Consider the following 20477-nt stretch of genomic DNA (forward strand, 5'->3'; position numbering starts at 1 on the left):
GGGCAAGTACCCACAAGTACATTCAAGCACCCACAAGTACCCACAAGCACCCACAAGTACATTCAAGCACCCACAAGTACCCACAAGCACCCACAAGTACCCACAAGCACCCACAAGTACCTACAAGCTCCTACAAGTACCTAAAAGCTCCTACAAGTACCTAAAAGCTCCTACAAGTACCTACAAGTACCTAAAAGCTCCTACAAGTACCTACAAGCACCCACAAGTACCTACAAGCGCCCACAAGTACCTATAAGCGCCCACAAGTACCTACAAGCGCCCACAAGTACCCACAAGTACCTACAAGTACCCACAAGTACCTACAAGTACCCACAAGTACCCACAAGTACCCACAAGTACCCACAAGTACCTACAAGTACTCACAAGTACCTACAAGTACCCACAAGTACTCACAAGTACCTACATGTACCTACATGTACCTACAAGTACCTATAAGAACCCACAAGTACCTACAAGAACCCACAAGTACCTACAAGAACCCACAAGTACCTACAAGAAATCACAAGTACCTACAAGAAATCACAAGTACCTACAAGAAATCACAAGTACCCACAAGTACCCACAAGCACCCACAAGTACCTACAAGCACCCACAAGCACCCACAAGAACCTACAAGTACCCACAAGTACCAACAAGTACCCACAAGTACCTACAAGTACACACAAGTACCTACAAGTACCCACAAGTACTCACAAGTACCCGGGGCAGGTACCTGCAAGCACCCGGGGTAAGCACCCAGGAGCACCCGGGGAAAGTACCTGCAAGCACCCAGAGGCATCCGTGGCAAGTACCCACAAGTACCTACAAGCACCCACAAGTACCTACAAGCACCCGGGGTAAGCATCCAGGAGCACCCGGGGCAAGCACCCAGAGGCATCCGTGGCAAGTACCCAGAGGCATCCGTGGCAAGTACCCACAAGTACCCGGGGCAAGTGCCCACAAGTACCTTCAAGCACCCTTAAGTACCCAGGGCAAGTACCCACAAGTACATTCAAGCACCCACAAGTACCCACAAGCACCCACAAGTACCTACAAGCTCCTACAAGTACCTACAAGCTCCTACAAGTACCTAAAAGCTCCCACAAGTACCTACAAGCACCCACAAGTACCTACAAGCACCCACAAGTACCCACAAGCACCCACAAGTACCTACAAGCTCCTACAAGTACCTAAAAGCTCCTACAAGTACCTACAAGCTCCTACAAGTACCTAAAAGCTCCTACAAGTACCCACAAGCACCCACAAGTACCTACAAGCACCCACAAGTACCTACAAGCACCCACAAGTACCTATAAGCGCCCACAAGTACCTATAAGCGCCCACAAGTACCTATAAGCGCCCACAAGTACCTACAAGCGCCCACAAGTACCCACAAGTACCTACAAGTACCCACAAGTACCTACAAGTACCCACAAGTACCCACAAGTACCTACAAGTACCCACAAGTACTCACAAGTACCTACAAGAACCCACAAGTACCTACAAGAACCCACAAGTACCCACAAGCACCCACAAGTACCTACAAGCACCCACAAGCACCCACAAGCACCCACAAGTACCTACAAGTACCCACAAGTACCAACAAGTACCTACAAGTACCTACAAGTACCAACACGTACCTACAAGTACCCACAAGTACTCACAAGTACCTACAAGTACCCACAAGTACCTACAAGTACCCACAAGTACCTACAAGTACCCACAAGTACCTACAAGTACCCACAAGTACCTACAATTACCTACAAGAACCCACAAGTACCTACAAGTACCCACAAGTACCTACAAGTACCCACAAGTACCCACAAGCACCCACAAGTACCCACAAGCACCCACAAGCACCTACAAGTACCCACAAGTACCCACAAGTACCCACAAGTACCCACAAGTACCTACAAGCACCCATAAGTACCTACAAGCACCCACAAGTACCCACAAGCACCCACAAGTACCCACAAGCACCCATAAGTACCCACAAGCACCCATAAATACCCACAAGCACCCATAAGTACCCACAAGCACCTACAAGCACCTACAAGTACCCACAAGCACCTACAAGCACGTACAAGTACCCACAAGTACCTAAAAGTACCCACAAGTACCCACAAGTACCTACATGTACCTACATGTACCTACAAGTACCTATAAGAACCCACAAGTACCTACAAGAACCCACAAGTACCTACAAGAAATCACAAGTACCTACAAGAAATCACAAGTACCCACAAGCACCCACAAGAACCTACAAGTACCCACAAGTACCAACAAGTACCCACAAGTACCTACAAGTACACACAAGTACCTACAAGTACCCACAAGTACTCACAAGTACCCGGGGCAGGTACCTGCAAGCACCCGGGGTAAGCACCCAGGAGCACCCGGGGAAAGTACCTGCAAGCACCCAGAGGCATCCGTGGCAAGTACCCACAAGTACCTACAAGCACCCACAAGTACCTACAAGCACCCGGGGTAAGCATCCAGGAGCACCCGGGGCAAGCACCCAGAGGCATCCGTGGCAAGTACCCAGAGGCATCCGTGGCAAGTACCCACAAGTACCCGGGGCAAGTGCCCACAAGTACCTTCAAGCACCCTTAAGTACCCAGGGCAAGTACCCACAAGTACATTCAAGCACCCACAAGTACCTACAAGCTCCTACAAGTACCTAAAAGCTCCCACAAGTACCTACAAGCACCCACAAGTACCTACAAGCACCCACAAGTACCCACAAGCACCCACAAGTACCTACAAGCTCCTACAAGTACCTAAAAGCTCCTACAAGTACCTAAAAGCTCCTACAAGTACCTACAAGCTCCTACAAGTACCTAAAAGCTCCTACAAGTACCCACAAGCACCCACAAGTACCTACAAGCACCCACAAGTACCTACAAGCACCCACAAGTACCTACAAGCGCCCACAAGTACCTATAAGCGCCCACAAGTACCTACAAGCGCCCACAAGTACCCACAAGTACCTACAAGTACCCACAAGTACCTACAAGTACCCACAAGTACCTACAAGTACCCACAAGTACCCACAAGTACTCACAAGTACCCACAAGTACCTACAAGTACCCACAAGTACCTACAAGAACCCACAAGTACCCACAAGTACCCACAAGCACCCACAAGTACCTACAAGCACCCACAAGCACCCACAAGCACCCACAAGTACCTACAAGTACCCACAAGTACCAACAAGTACCTACAAGTACCTACAAGTACCAACACGTACCTACAAGTACCCACAAGTACTCACAAGTACCTACAAGTACCCACAAGTACCTACAAGTACCCACAAGTACCCACAAGTACCTACAAGTACCCACAAGTACCTACAAGTACCTACAAGAACCCACAAGTACCTACAAGTACCCACAAGTACCTACAAGTACCCACAAGTACCCACAAGTACCCACAAGCACCCACAAGTACCCACAAGCACCCACAAGCACCCACAAGTACCCACAAGTACCCACAAGTACCCACAAGTACCCACAAGTACCTACAAGTACCCATAAGTACCTACAAGCACCCACAAGTACCCACAAGCACCCACAAGTACCCACAAGCACCCATAAGTACCCACAAGCACCCATAAATACCCACAAGCACCCATAAGTACCCACAAGCACCTACAAGCACCTACAAGTACCCACAAGCACCTACAAGCACGTACAAGTACCCACAAGTACCTAAAAGTACCCACAAGTACCCACAAGTACCTACAAGTACCTAAAAGTACCCACAAGTACCTACAAGTACCCACAAGTACCTACAAGTACTCACAAGTACCTACAAGTACCCACAAGTACCTACAAGTACCCACAAGTACCTACAAGTACCCACAAGAACACACAAGTACCTACAAGAACACACAAGTACCTACAAGCACCCACAAGCACCTACAAGCACCCACAAGTACCTACAAGCACCCAAAAGTACCCACAAGAACACACAAGTACCTACAATCACCCACAAGTACCCACAAGAACCCACAAGAACCCGGGCAAAGCACCTACAAGAGCTCAAACGCCTTGTTTTTCTTGCTTAATATCCCTCAAACGGCGCGAATCACAACAAAAACGCCGTAAGTCCAACATAAAAAATTAGTGCTAAAATGCTTGTCTCTAACAGAGGTAAAACGCCGTAATTCCAATACCCAAAACAACGTAAGTCAAAGTATGTGTTAATAATGATAAAAATCAATACTTAAACTTAATTGATCTTAATGAACCTAAGAAAAGGCACATCTATGGACTGTTATCTTTCATTTAAGATGGTTCCCAAACGTAACGAATGAATAGTTTTCTTTATACACGATCGCAATTAAGGTCATTTTTCAAAAAAATCCCATGTTATCTCTATGGAACAATATAGTATCTTTCACCAAATGTCTTAATAATTTTATGGATTCTAAAACCACCCTTAACAACTTTTTTCATTATAGAATTAACTATTAGTTGGATCTCTTTGAAATTTTAACCACAAAAGTAGGGCCCAAATTTTAGTTCACTGGCAAAATATCAAAGCGGCAAACACAATACGAAAAAAGTTACAGCCAATCAAAGAACCCTCCTTTAGCATTAGAGGGAGTATCAAGTCTTATCTAAGAGAGCGACCGCTCTCCTAGAATATCCTAAACAATATCATGTTTGCAACATGTCAGGATTTTAGCTAATATATTAACCGAAGAATCTACACTGACCGCCCAACTTACCTTGAAACCTTTCAACAAGAAATCCTTTTTGACTCAAAATTGTTTTATATTTTCCCTTCATATTATTGAGCCGATTTTTTCGTTAAACTATATCTTAAAGGGAGGGTGAAGTGGAAAATAAAGTGATTTTTTATCGATTCTTCTTCTAATTATAAGACCAGTCTGCAAAGTGAAACATTCAGAAAATACCTCCGAACAGGAGTTCATAATAACCCGAAGTACGAAACTGGTTAAAAAGCAACAAAGTTTCGCCATAAAGCTCAGCGGATTCATACACCGCCTAACTCCCAAAGAAATAGTTACCTCATTTTTTAGCGCCCACGCGCATTAACTTACACACTTCCGGTTTAGCACTATTTTTATCTTGCGATTTTGGGAGCGAAAATGGCTCACGTCTGCTTCTGTCGGAACGGTGTAAATTAAGCCTTGGCTAAGAAGTTGGCTTTTAGACGTTTTAGTCGGGGTTTCTAGTTTTCTACAAAACATTTAAACGATCGTCAATAATGTTTCGTTGTGATATGTGTGAGTGAGAATTCCGTGGTTAAATTAAAACGGTTAGGACAAATTTATTCCCAGTATCATTAATATAAGAATTGCAACGTGTTTCTACGTCCACCATATCGCCATTTTTCTTTTCGACGGAGATCCCAGCCAACGGAAGTTTTGTAGCGAAAACCAAGGAGCATAGATACCACTACGATATACTGTAAGGTTGTATGTCCATAAACAGGCTAATCCTTTCTATGCGCAACGACAAAATCTTGTTGTTCGCGATTTTTACCATTAGCTCTATGGCCAGTTTCATACTTCCCCCCCCGAAGGGGGGTTATTATGAACTCCTGCTCCGAATGATTTTAAAATTCAAATTAGGTTCCGATTTTAAGAATAATTTGAAGTATCCCCCTCCGACCAATCGCGTAACGCCCTGCCATCTTGATAACAAAATTGTCACATCGCGCGCAAATTTTATCAAATCTCGCGATAAATTTCATTCGACACGGAGGGTGCCACGAGAATTTTAATAATAAAAAGGTGGGACGTTACGCGATTGGTCGGAGGGGGATACTTCAAATTATTCTTAAAATCGGAACCTAATTTGAATTTTAAAATCATTCGGAGATTTTTCCTGAATGTTTCACTGTGCAGACTGGTCTTATAATTAGAAGAAGAATTGATAAAAAATCACTTGATTTTCCACTTCACCCTCCCTTTAAAAGCGTATGTTCCGGGTTTTTTTAAACACCCCTGATGTATAGAGTTCCCAACAATTTGAGCAGAAAATATGACGTATTTATAAAGTGCTTAAAGTTGTAGTGTCCCTTATTACATGGTTATACTAGGAGAGCGGTCGCTCTCTTAGATAAGACTTGATACCAGAAGATATAACTGGAATAATCACCTTAGTTAAGGTCAGAGTTGAGAGTTCGTCGAACCATCGTGTTGCAGAAATATTTTCACATAGGAACACATAAAAACAATGCTCAGTATGCATCGAAGTGATGTTTGGTAGGATTGCACTTTACGTGACCCACCCAACTAACAATGGTTTCTAGTTAATTGGACCATGAGGAGTCCGAAAAAAATAGTTAAAAAATTATTTGACCGCCGCAAGTTGGTCAAAAAAATTTTTGAAAATTTTAAAATCCATGCACTTACCGCCATTGAAGCCGCTATACGCTTAACGCATTCTGCCCTCAATCTTGCAAAATAAGCCGGGAGGGACTGTGAAAAAAAGACGTACTCGCGCCGGAGTTTTAGCTATGGAATTTTTTAAGCTTACTGAAACCGTTTATTTCTGATAATAGGACGGAGATAGAAATGCGAGAAAAACTGCTATGTTTAGGGAAAAATCGTTGAATTTTTTGGTAATTCGATAATTGATAACGGCAAATTTTGGTAATTGCCGTCAAATTATTTTTGAATTTATTTTGGAAAGTGAGTCAAATCCTTGGGGAATTAGATTTTTGGAACAAAATTTTGAAATAAAAGGAGTCAAGTTATTGCAACCATGTTTTGGAAAAGGTGTCAAATTATTGGGAAATTAGCAAATGTCAACATCAATATTTCAGAAAAGGAGTCCAGTTTTTGCAACTATATTTTGGGAAAAGCGACAAATTATTGGGAAGGTACCAAACGTCAACATTAATCTTTTAGAAAAGGATTCTAGCTGTTGCAACTATATTTTCGAAGAGGTGTCTAGTTATTTCAGCCATATTTTGGAAAAGGCGACAAATTATTGGGTAATTAGCAAATGTCAACATCAAAATTTTAGAAAAGTCGTCTAGTTGTTTCAGCCATATTTTGGAAAAGGCGACAAATTATTGGGTAATTAGCAAATGTCAACATCAAAATTTTAGAAAAGTCGTCTAGTTGTTTCAGCCATATTTTGGAAAAGGCGACAAATTATTGGGTAATTAGCAAATGTCAACATCAAAATTTTAGAAAAGTCGTCTAGTTGTTTCAGCCAAATTTTGGAAAAGGCGACAAATTATTGGGTAATTAGCAAATGTCAACATCAAAATTTTAGAAAAGTCGTCTAGTTGTTTCAGCCATATTTTGGAAAAGGCGACAAATTATTGGGTAATTAGCAAATGTCAACATCAAAATTTTGGAAAAGGCGACAAATTATTGGGTAATTAGCAAATGTCAACATCAAAATTTTAGAAAAGTCGTCTAGTTGTTTCAGCCATATTTTGGAAAAGGCGACAAATTATTGGGTAATTAGCAAATGTCAACATCAAAATTTTGGAAAAGGCGACAAATTATTGGGTAATTAGCAAATGTCAACATCAAAATTTTAGAAAAGTCGTCTAGTTGTTTCAGCCATATTTTGGAAAAGGCGACAAATTATTGGGTAATTAGCAAATGTCAACATCAAAATTTTAGAAAAGTCGTCCAGTTGTTTCAGCGATATTTTGGAAAAGGCGACAAATTATTGGGTAATTAGCAAATGTCAACATCAAAATTTTAGAAAAGTCGTCTAGTTGTTTCAGCCAAATTTTGGAAAAGGCGACAAATTATTGGGTAATTAGCAAATGTCAACATCAAAATTTTAGAAAAGTCGTCTAGTTGTTTCAGCCATATTTTGGAAAAGGCGACAAATTATTGGGTAATTAGCAAATGTCAACATCAAAATTTTGGAAAAGGCGACAAATTATTGGGTAATTAGCAAATGTCAACATCAAAATTTTAGAAAAGTCGTCTAGTTGTTTCAGCCATATTTTGGAAAAGGCGACAAATTATTGGGTAATTAGCAAATGTCAACATCAAAATTTTAGAAAAGTCGTCCAGTTGTTTCAGCGATATTTTGGAAAAGGCGACAAATTATTGGGTAATTAGCAAATGTCAACATCAAAATTTTAGAAAAGTCGTCTAGTTGTTTCAGCCAAATTTTGGAAAAGGCGACAAATTATTGGGTAATTAGCAAATGTCAACATCAAAATTTTAGAAAAGTCGTCTAGTTGTTTCAGCCATATTTTGGAAAAGGCGGCAAATTATTGGGTAATTAGCAAATGTCAACATCAAAATTTTGGAAAAGGCGACAAATTATTGGGTAATTAGCAAATGTAAACATCAAAATTTTAGAAAAGTCGTCTAGTTGTTTCAGCCATATTTTGGAAAAGGCGACAAATTATTGGGTAATTAGCAAATGTCAACATCAAAATTTTAGAAAAGTCGTCCAGTTGTTTCAGCGATATTTTGGAAATGGCGACAAATTATTGGGTAATTAGCAAATGTCAACATCAAAATTTTAGAAAAGTCGTCTAGTTGTTTCAGCCAAATTTTGGAAAAGGCGACAAATTATTGGGTAATTAGCAAATGTCAACATCAAAATTTTAGAAAAGTCGTCTAGTTGTTTCAGCCATATTTTGGAAAAGGCGACAAATTATTGGGTAATTAGCAAATGTCAACATCAAAATTTTGGAAAAGGCGACAAATTATTGGGTAATTAGCAAATGTCAACATCAAAATTTTAGAAAAGTCGTCTAGTTGTTTCAGCCATATTTTGGAAAAGGCGACAAATTATTGGGTAATTAGCAAATGTCAACATCAAAATTTTAGAAAAGTCGTCTAGTTGTTTCAGCCATATTTTGGAAAAGGCGACAAATTATTGGGTAATTAGCAAATGTCAACATCAAAATTTTAGAAAAGTCGTCTAGTGCTAATTATTGGGTAATTAGCAAATGTCAACATCAAAATTTTAGAAAAGTCGTCTAGTTGTTTCAGCCATATTTTGGAAAAGGCGACAAATTATTGGGTAATTAGCAAATGTCAACATCAAAATTTTAGAAAAGGCGTCTAGTTATTTCAGCAATATTTTGGAAAAGGCGACAAATTATTGGGTAATTACCTCCAAGTGGTGTTTCTTGGGTAACGCTAAGAGCCACACATTAATGCTTACCATTTTTAAATTTCAGTGCACTACTTTCAAATTGTATTGAGTCCATCCCCAGTGAACCACTTTCCAAAATATCATTTATCAAATACAAGAATAATTTACACCTTTTCCAAAATATTGTCCTTCACATTTATCAAATTCCCGAATAATTTGACACCTTTTCCATAATATCGTCCTTCACATTTATCAAATTCTCGAATAATTTGACACCTTTTCCAAAATATCATCCTTCACATTTATCAAATTCTCGAATAATTTGACACCTTTTCCAAAATATCATCCTTAACATTTATCAAATTCTCGAATAATTTGACACCTTTTCCAAAATATCATCCTTCACATTTATCAAATTCCCTAATAATTTGACACCTTTTCCAAAATATCGTCTTTCACATTTATCAAATTCAGGAATAATTTGACACCTTTTCGATAATATCGTCCTTCACATTTATCAAATTCCCGAATAATTTTACCTTTTCCAAAATATCGTCCTTCACATTTATCAAATTCCCGAATAATTTGACACCTTTTCCAAAATATCGTCCTTCACATTTATCAAATTCCCGAATAATTTGACACCTTTTCCAAAATATCGTCCTTCACATTTATCAAATTCTCGAATAATTTGACACCTTTTCCAAAATATCATCCTTAACATTTATCAAATTCTCGAATAATTTGACACCTTTTCCAAAATATCATCCTTCACATTTATCAAATTCCCTAATAATTTGACACCTTTTCCAAAATATCGTCTTTCACATTTATCAAATTCAGGAATAATTTGACACCTTTTCCATAATATCGTCCTTCACATTTATCAAATTCCCGAATAATTTTACCTTTTCCAAAATATCGTCCTTCACATTTATCAAATTCCCGAATAATTTGACACCTTTTCCAAAATATCGTCCTTCACATTTATCAAATTCCCGAATAATTTGACACCTTTTCCAAAATATCGTACTTCACATTTATCAAATTTAAAAATAAATTGACGGCAATTACCAAAATTTGCCGTTATCAATTATCGAATTACCAAAAAATTCAACGATTTTTCCCTAAACATAGCAGTTTTTCTCGCATTTCTATCTCCGTCCTATTATCAGAAATATACGGTTTCAGTAAGCTTAAAAAATTCCATAGCTAAAACTCCGGCGCGAGTACGTCTTTTTTTCACAGTCCCTCCCGGCTTATTTTGCAAGATTGAGGGCAGAATGCGTTAAGCGTATAGCGGCTTCAATGGCGGTAAGTGCATGGATTTTAAAATTTTCAAAAATTTTTTTGACCAACTTGCGGCGGTCAAATAATTTTTTAACTATTTTTTTCGGACTCCTCATGGTCCAATTAACTAGAAACCATTGTTAGTTGGGTGGGTCACGTAAAGTGCAATCCTACCTGATGTTTTTCAGAATCAGCATTCTGTAGTTGATAAAATAAACACAAAATATTAAGGTTTAAAACACTTTACTGAAATGAAACAAAAGGTTTTATTCAGGCATGATGGCATCAAATATTAACCATGACCAAGGCTTAGCAACAGTAAGGAAAAACGGCTCAATCTAGGTTCTCCTTACGAACAAAAACTGTAAGCCTAGAAAAATTGGTTTTTCTTAATTAAAACTTACACTGGCATTCAATGTGTAGTTTTTTTTGCCCCGAAACGTCAAGTTAAACTTAATTTCTAATTACAAACGATAATTACTTCGGTGCGCAACAAGTTTGAGCCAAATTCCGCACTTTTAAAACGGAATTTCGCCCCTTGCCCTTGGTAACCCAGTAACCGACTCGCTATGATACTGGACAAATCCGTTTCAGTTCAGTTCCATAGATGATTCTGCGTGCCTGCGTTTTTGCGGGAGAATTTAAATTCTCGCTCCTAACAGAGCATGTGGTTACCGCGCATGTCGATGGGCGGGGCTTTACATTTCCCCGCTCTGTCCAAGGTGTATATAATACATTCGCACTCTGTCTGTATTCCATTCTAATCTAACTTTTAAGAAACAACAGTGAGAAATGTTTTAACCTTAATTTATTACTTTAAAAAGTTCACAGGGTTAGTGCCAGTATTTCCCTCACTGATCACCGACCAACAATACCAGTTGGAAAGTCCCGCCACTGCAACTACTCAGTACTCGCGCCACATTGCTTGAGAATTTGCGAAAGTTCAAACTAAAACGGTCAACGGTAAGCGTAATTTAAATTTTACATTTATTTTCGGTGATTTTATAATAGAATTGGTTAAATACTCTTAATACTTATTTGAAAACCAGGATATTCGTGCAAGTGTTTGTCTTTAATTTAAAGAATTCAATTCGTAATCCTTGGTTTGGAATCAACTAGACTTACCTCCTCATGGCGAGTGAAAATATTTTGGAGAAAGGAATACCTGGACCACTCTTATCTCTACCCGAAGACGTTTGCTCCGCAATTGCGGGAGGAATGCATTCAGTCTGTTTAACAGAGAATGGTTCCGTCTACACATTTGGTTGTAATGACGATGGGGCCTTGGGAAGGTTAACTCATGATGAGGAAAATCAATTTGTACCGGATATGGTTGAAATTGATGAAAAAGTTGTTCAAATATCTGCGGGAGATTCTCATTGCGGAGCCCTGACTGAATCTGGAAAGGTTTATATCTGGGAAAATTTCCGAGTAAGAATTAATTTAATAATAGTTAAGTTGGAAAATTAATTGATTTTATTTTCATTAGGATTCTATAGGTCAAATGGGTTTGACAAGTGCAGGATCTGAAAAGGGGGAACCTTTACCCGTGCCGATTTTAAAGGATCTTTCCATCGTTGAAATTAGCTCGGGTGGAAACCATTTCCTGGCTTTGGCTAGTGATGGAAATGTGTATTCCATGGGAAGCTGCGAAAACGGACAATTAGGGCGTCTACAATTTAGAAAGAGGAGGCAGGAAAAAAATTGGTAATTGGATTTTCAAAGTTAATAAGGCTTTAATAATGACTTAAATATGTTTTAGGATCAGTTTTAAAACTCGAGATGATTAACTCGCTTGTTAACGTCAAATTTGACAAAATTTGGGGAGGAACATACGCGTCTTTTGCGCGAGCTCAAAAAACCGGAGAAATATATGGTTTTGGCCTTGGAAATTGTGGACAATTGGGTATTATTAATTTACCAATTAATCTTAATTACATTTAGTCATTTTGGACTGTTACTCATGGTATAGGTGTCGAGTTGAAAGAGACGCCGATAATTTCAAAACCCCAATTGTTAAAATCTTTCTCTGGCAAAAATTGGATAAAGATTTCCAACGGAAATCATCACACCTTAGCTTTGGATTCCGAAAAAAAAAATAAAGTAGACCTTTTTAGCAATAATATACGTTTTAACACTTGTTTTAAAAATATTTTTATTCTAGAATTTTAAAAAATAAAGATTTTATTCCACTATTTTTCTGAAATTATAATTTTTTTTGTAATCCTCAAGTTCTTTGTCTCTTGTCAGCACGCGCAAAGATAGGTTACATAGATACCTAGCTTTGCGCGTGCTGACAACCGATGTTGTAACAGAGTATATACAGAATAAGCTGTCGTTCGAGATAGGGAGTTGCCGATCCTATAGCGTGAAAACAAATTTACTCACGCGCATTCTTTATCCATGGTCGGAACTAGAGGCGATTTTGCTCGTTGTTTTTTAATAGCGTTTTTCTTTAAGGTGATCCGAGCGCTCCCGGAGCGCTCCGAAAAAAAAAAATCGTCTTTCATTGGGAAAAAACGAGCTGCTCCGAGACGGAGGCGCGTCTTACAAAGGCCCAGTCGCTCCCTCCCGGTTTGCTCCCGGATTGATCACAACCGCTCCGACTCTAGAGACGGAGCGAATAAAATGGAGCGCCTGATGACGTCACAAAACCGCTCTGAAATAACTTTTGTCTTTCATTGGGAGCAACTACATTCGGTCCTCCGAGCTAGAGCGGTGACGTAACACGAAAATATGGAGCGATTTCGGAGCGCTCTCATGAGACCACAAAGGAAAACGCTATAACACGGGGCTCGAGCAAAGCTGGCAGGCCCTCTACCCCCGGTGATCTTAAGGCCTATTCAGACGATACAACTTTTTGACTCATTTAGACGAGCCAATTTTTAGTGAGTAAACTAGTTGGGTCTTGTGAACAGAATTTGGACAAGTTGAATCGCCAAATATAAAATTGATCAGTGACGAATTTTTGCTAGCTCAACGTTTTGACCCATCGATAGTAGAGTGAAAAGTTGTATCGTCTGAAAAGGCCTTAAGTTGGCCATGCAAATAGTTTAAAACTTTCATTGTATAATTACAAGTAGTTTAAATCATTTGTAAGTAATTGAAAAGTTTCACGTTTTTCGTGACAAATAAGTTAAATAACAAGAATGAATGCACGTAACGCGATATAAAACTTAATAAAAATTTATATTCTGCAGTTAAGATAAACTTAAGAAGAAATTTGAGTCGTTTATTAACAAGTCCAAAAATTTGCCTTTATACGTATTAACGTAAGTTTATAAGTTATATGTTCCATAAGTATGACACTACTTGGTTCCTACTTAATCTGTACTAAGCCTTTGACAGCAGCGCCTCAACAGGCGTCCCTTACCACCTCGAATCTACGACCTACCTCAATTACTTCTCCGCCTTATTCCCTATCGCCGAAAGTCAGGCTTATCTCTGGATTCGTATAGGGGAATAATGGAAAGAAATTAGAGTGAGTTGAAATTCTCGCTTCGAACGAAAGGATCTTCTTTACGCAATTCACGAAACAATGACGACATAATATCGCGCACTTTCTTTTAATGAACTCTGTACTAAAAGTTACTTTACCTTAACCCATAGCCCACTCCGCGCTCGCTGACGCTGCGCGAGCAGCTTGCGTCGTGATGCGCGTGAACGAGTGGGGGGCTATGCTTAACCTTTAGGGAATCATAATTAAGAACATACGTTAAAGCAGAAATAATATAAGAAACCTCCCTACGGGAGGGAGGGGAGTATAGAAGACGCCATAGTCGCTAGATAGGCGTAACGTTAAAACACGCGGCGAGACATCCTCGAACCGCCAAATACCATATACAGACACGTACAAAAATATACATAATATCAGAAGGGGATAATAGAAGAAGGATGACACTCTGTATCCTCTTAATGCTTTAGTTATGTAACGTCATTCTTCCCAGGCTCACCCTTTTAGTTTGCTTTCCCGCTCATCAAACTACAAATGGGCATCGCACTGTAAAGTGAATTCTATCGTTGTTTGGCGCTAAATCCCCAGTAATCATCCCACAAACCTCGTCTTAACGTGGGACAAAATTCACAAGCGCGTCTTGCCAAATATTTAAACGCTATTAGAGTAATGATGAGGGAACTATTTATCGTGTATGTGATTCGGTTTAGTAACCTTGCTCTAAATGTTCCGATGTTGGGAAGAGTGACGTTACACTTGCCCCGCTTACTTCTGATAATAAACAACTTACAACATAGATCAAGTACAATCTGATTACCATTGAATTCAATTATTTATACACTCATTTTGAATTTACAATAAAGCGCACGAAACGACTTTTCTCGATCACCTTTGAAAGTCATTCCTGTTACGCTAACGGATAACGTCACATTAACGTGACGCATTGATCCTCGAACGCTATGCAGCGATCATGTAGGTGCGTGGGTGTGATTGGGAAAACTGGAGTTATCAACTTTTGGACTTTACTCTCTTAAAAGAGTCGGTTTTAGTTTGACCACGCGTGGATTTTTTAGGCTTATATTTTCGAAACTTCAAAATGTCCTTAATCATCGCGATAGTTAGTGGGTTTAACAAAACCGGGGACGTTCGATTCGCCTGTCGAGGCACCAGCTACACTTAACTTCTTTGAGAGTTATGAACTTATGATAAAATAGACACGCGTGCGTGGTCAGAACTCTTGGGAGACGAACTTTAAAAACCCTTACGTGGTTCCCAAATACTTTATTAAAGGCTAGTTTTCACTGGGCAAAAACGCGGCGGAAAAGGCTTTCCGCGCAGTTTGCGTAAAAATATTTTACGTAAAATAATTCGGAAAGCTAGCGATTTTACGTGGAAATACACGGAATTGAAGTTCTATCTTTCCGCCGTTATTTAAAAAAAACGCGAAGTGGTAGCCAATCACTGACGGTCTCGTGGTGGCGCTTTAACGTAGTCTCGCGCTATCTATTTTCGCGCACTTTATTATGTCGTTGGGCCTTGGCGAGAAACGTCAGACTGGGAAGAGTCGCTGTCCACTGATTGTTTAAAATGCCGCCGAAATCAAAGAAGATGACAGATAAAGAACAAGAACAATTTATTGATGAAGTTCGTGACCATCCCTTTTTATATGACAAAGCGAATCGTTGTTTCAAAAACAACGATATGAAAGATAACAGATGGAAAGCTATTGGGGCTATGTTCGGTATATCAGGTGAATTAAATGTAAACATTAATACCTAAGCACTCTTTCTATAGTACGTGGTTTCTAATTTGTTTAGGCTCAGAGGCCTCAAAGAAATGGAAAAGTATCCGGGACAGATATTTAAAAGAGAAAAGGACTACAGAGATGAGGAGCGGAGCCGGTTTGGATGACATTATTGTTCCTACGTGGAAGAAATATAAAATCCTTGATGGATTCCTAAGCAGAACAGTATCCCACCGACAGTATGTTCCATGTTATTTCAGCACTCAGTGAATTATTGAAAGATTTACCCATCTAATTGTAGAACTTTCAATAATATGGAAAATACAACGGCAAAGGAGTCTGTAGAGAATTCACTGGGTCGCGAAGATGAGTCGCAAGCTGAGGACACCTCTAAAACAGCAGATGAACTTTTCAAAAGTACTCAGTTTACACCGCCAAGGTTAGGTTCACTTTTGAATAACCGTAATAAAATATGTAACTAAGTCCCATAGCCCCCAATGCTAGGATATGTGTCGGAGTAGTGGGTGGGTACTTCAGTAAGCACCCAGGGCTATGGCTATTATGATGTTAACAAAGAAAAATTATACAAGTTCCTCCCACATCCATCCCTTCTTGATATAACAAAGTAATCTAACTATGTACCTTAACAGTGGTTTCTTAAAGACTGTCACCAATCAAACCCATTACGAAAACATGAGTGATGATGAAGTAGATTTGGGAAAAGATGATGAAATAATTAAAGAAACTTCAAATGCATCGGAACAAAGTAAACAAAATGAAGATTCTGCTAAAAGCTGTAAATCCATTGAAGAACCTCAGGTGGCTATAGCTGGTGACACCAAACCTGAAGACCGCAATCCACTTCCATCTCATCGCAAGCGCAGGAAGGATGAAATTGAAACTAAAATGATGAACATGCTTGAGGCTGCTACTTCAAATTTTAATAAACTGGTGCCCAAAAAATTGGAAAGAACAGAAGAGAAAGAGTGTGAAAAGGATGAAACGTTCCATTACTTTCAAAGTTGCATGCACAGATTTAAAAGACTGAAGGCTGATCAGCAACGTAAGATGAGATACAAAATTGAAACATGTTTCTTCGAAATAGAAGATGAAAACTAAATATTTTATTTGTTAACAATTTAATGTCATTAAAGAACATAGTTATAAATTGTTTTTGAATGTCCTTCGCTCATTTATTTACATCCTAGTTACTTGAGGTATTTGTTTGTCAATAGCACCTTCATTGGATAGATAGCCGGCTAATCTGTCCTTCAGTACTTGCGCTATCTGACTTCTTTGATTTGGCCTTCGGTGTTCTACTAGATCCCTGATTGCACCATCTCCTTGAAGAAGATTTCTCCAGAGTCCATTTTCTGTGAGTTCTCCAGTGTCATCTTCAAAATCAGCTAATTCTACAGGGTTGTATCTGCGTTGGTGCTTAGATTTACCTAACTCATCAGTGATTAGGTAGTTATGGAGACACACTGTTGCTTTGATGATCCTATCTACATTTTCTGGATTGGCTTTTATGGTTTTTTGGTAAATACCCCACTGGGCTGCCATAATACCAAAAGTGTTCTCAATTACTCTCCTAGCACGAGAGAGCCGATAGTTAAAAATTCGTTGAGTCATTGTAACTCCCTTTGATGTAGAATAGGGACGCATTAGATTTGGTAGTTGCGGAAAAGCCTCGTCGCCGATGAAATAATATGGAAATTTTATGTTTGAATTAGGCAAAGAGCGGGGGTGTGGTAGTGGTAAACGGTTATGTTTCACTTTAGCTCCAAAGACTGAAGATGTAAAGATACCACCATCACTTTCACTACCATAACTCCCAATGTCAACCATTGTAAAACGATAATGGGCGTCACACATGGCCATTAAAATGACGCTGAAACTTTTCTTGTAGTTATAATATTTTGATCCTGAATTTGCAGGACACTGTATGTAAACATGTTTGCCATCGATAGAACCACAGCAATGGGGCAAATCCCATTCCTCATAAAATCCTTTACTAATTTCTGCCCATTCAACGGGGTTTTGAGGCATCTTCACGTAGATATGTGACATAGCTTCCCAAATGGCTTCACACGTTTCACGGATTATGTTAGATATGGCCGTTTTACTAATCCGGAATCCAAAACAGAGGGATACCTGAGTGTCTCCACTAGCTAAATATCTGATGAGACAATAGAGTTAACTATAGCCCTACACATTTACTAAGAAAGACTGCGACCTGACCTCATAGAAATCATGGAGTTACGTCAGGCTGAATTAGACTAGTCTAGGTTAAATATTATTAGCTTTAATGGGGGGGGGTCAGGTTGCAGTCTTCTAGACATGTAATATATCAATGCAAGCATTTCGAAGCTATATGACATTCAATAATTACCTCAAACAAAGTGCTAATCTCTCTTCAGCGCATATTGGTTTTCTGAAATTAATCGTTTTCTTCGAGATTTTGTCCCTGATCAAACTTAATATAAAGTCAAATTGCTCTTTCGTCATGCGAAAAAACCTACATTGAAACAATATACATATTGATTATGTACATACATAGAAACATAGATACCAAATTGCAAAGGCTTATTACATGTAATGTTTCTCGCTGTCTCCATCCCTCATTTCTTGAATTAAATGTCGAAAATAGCCCTTCTCCTCTCGTTTCAAAAATATTCCTCTTACCCAAAACCTTCTTTCATAAACCGTTTTGGTGTAATTTCTCCACAAATTAAAAGCCAAAATCGCATTAACTAGTTGAATAAATGCCAGAATATAATCCCCGGTGTCAACCTCAACCGCGTCCATTTTGTTTGTCCTTTGCCCTTTGACGTAAGTCTTCTTTAGCGCTAGATGCGCATGCGCTAAATAAATCCGCGAAATACAAAACGCCGGAAAACGTCCTTAGTGAAAACCTGTCGCGGAAACGTCGCCAACTTTCCGCCAAATTAAAAATATTTTGCGCCGCTTTGCGCCGCGTTTTTGCCCAGTGAAAACTAGCCTTTATAGTTTAAATTTAAAACCCTTATGTGGTTAACCTTAGTTTTAGGTTATTATTTCAGTTATTATTTTGCATGAAGTGGGCGTGCCTATCTCGCATGTTAGAGTGAAGTATAACGTGGTATTCTTATTTTAACCTGATTAATCGCATCCTTGCCGAGGACGGAAGAGCCCAATTTGCATTGAAACCGCCATAGTAAAAAAAAAAAAAAGTTGAATTTTTTCAACTTTCTTTCTCGCTTTTCCGAGCTCAAGAATGAGAAAATATTGGCCGTGTGAACAGCGGCTGGCCAGAAAATCTGATAAGCTCAGCAAGGCGAGCGTAGCGAGAAAAAGAGTGTCGTCTGAACGGGCCTTTATGGTTCCGTTTACTGGCCTCGCAAGTAGGGCACTTTGGACTTCTAGTTAAAATGCCCATGTATTGGTTCCCCATTTCGGTTTGCCTGTTCATGTAACGTAGTACATGCTGTCAAGAGACCAAAATCTTCAGGATTTAAATTATACGAGAGTTTTTTTAGCTCGAGTGCATGGACCTCTAGGCCTTAGTTTCAAATACGTGTGAAATTGCCTACAGCCTACTACACGTATTTGAAACTAAGGTCCAGAGGTCCGTTCACTCGAGCTAAAATACTGGCGGATATTTTAAATCCTGAACATCCTCAAGTTTTTTGTCTCTTGTCAGCACGCACAAACCCAAGTTCCATAGAGACCTATGTTTGCGCGTGCTGACAACCCATGTTGTTACAGAGTATATACAGAATAATCTGTCGTTCGAGATAGGGAGTTGCCTATCCTGTAGCGTGAAAACATATTTCCTCAATACTCACGCGCATTCTTTATCCATGCTAGGGGGGGGGAGTCACCGGTCCGAACAACCGAAGGACTAGTTCAAAAAATATTCTTATTTCCCAGACTTGGAGTAAATTTCAGTGTGGGAAATAAAGATTTTTTTAAAACTGGACCTGTGGCCAGTAGAGCCTAGGTATTTTAATTAAAAAACTGGCCACGGTGCCACCTACCACTTTTAGCCTCAAAAATCAGGATTTCGTAATTTAGGGCCAAATTATCTATTCTGGACAATATTTGCTAGGACGTAGGCTTAGTAGGTTACTTTTTATAGTTATGGGTATTTAAAAATATTGGAGTAATGCTAAATTAAAAAATTCGGCCCGTAGGGAGGGAGTTGACACTCCATTGTTATCTTCCCATAGACTCTAATACAGTCAAAGGCAGCAGGCTGCCTTTCCCTAGAGACCAGACCCAAACAAGACTACGGAGAGATTATCTTCCCCTTAGCCATGCTTTAGCTAACTGCAAAAATTACTTCATCTACAGATTCTACACTGTGTAGAGCGTAGACAGACATACGAAACCCACCCATAATCCCACTCCCACATACACAATTCAGGCCCAGCAAGCAAACAGCATAGAAGCAAAGACGAGACAATTTTAGGGATTAACATAGTATTTATTTAATGATCCAAAATCTTGAGGGGGAAAGCTTTGAATTAATTAAGTGGCCACCAGGGCCAGTAGACCCCAAAGCGTTTAATTTTTAAACTGGCCCAGGTAATTTTTAAACTGGCTATTGGTCTGTGAAAGTGCCTTATTTCCCTCACTGGGAGTAATAGTAGGACTCAGGCTGGGAAATAAGGATATTTTTTAAACTAGTCCTTTGGACCAGTGACCCCCTAGTGTCTGAAATCATTTACTGGTCTCCGGACTGGTCCCAGCCTTTGCTCTCGAATAGATTTGCAATTAATAAACTGGTCCCGAGGACCAGTAACCCTCACTTCTTGAATTAAAAAACTAGTCCAAGCAATTAATAAACTGGTTTTGGACCAGAGGAAGTGTGCTATTTCCCAGCCTGGTAGGACTCTTCTTAACCATCGTCTGCTTCATTTTACGCTACATTACATAC

General features: G+C 39.4%; 2 protein-coding genes across 2 annotated transcripts; both read left to right on the forward strand.

Moving 5' to 3' along the window:
* The first annotated feature begins 11238 nt into the window (after nt 1-11238).
* On the forward strand, nt 11239-12343 carry LOC149610677 (regulator of chromosome condensation-like). Its single transcript, XM_089859564.1, has 3 exons — nt 11239-11789; nt 11848-12028; nt 12121-12343. Exons 1-3 carry the CDS (start codon nt 11490-11492, stop codon nt 12300-12302), a joined length of 663 nt encoding a protein of 220 aa, XP_089715690.1. The 5' UTR covers nt 11239-11489; the 3' UTR covers nt 12303-12343.
* A 2813-nt stretch (nt 12344-15156) lies between these two features.
* On the forward strand, nt 15157-16735 carry LOC149610678 (uncharacterized). The gene is made up of 4 exons (XM_089858846.1): nt 15157-15562; nt 15630-15795; nt 15858-15995; nt 16207-16735. The coding sequence occupies exons 1-4, from the start codon at nt 15400-15402 to the stop codon at nt 16673-16675; spliced, it is 936 nt and encodes a 311-aa protein (XP_089714972.1). The 5' UTR covers nt 15157-15399; the 3' UTR covers nt 16676-16735.
* The last annotated feature ends 3742 nt before the right edge of the window (nt 16736-20477 follow it).

The sequence above is a fragment of the Phalangium opilio genome, unplaced genomic scaffold (genome assembly GCF_054372755.1).
Source record: "Phalangium opilio isolate 3A_F unplaced genomic scaffold, DU_Popi_V2 ptg000329l_1, whole genome shotgun sequence".
Lineage (NCBI taxonomy): Eukaryota > Metazoa > Arthropoda > Arachnida > Opiliones > Phalangiidae > Phalangium > Phalangium opilio.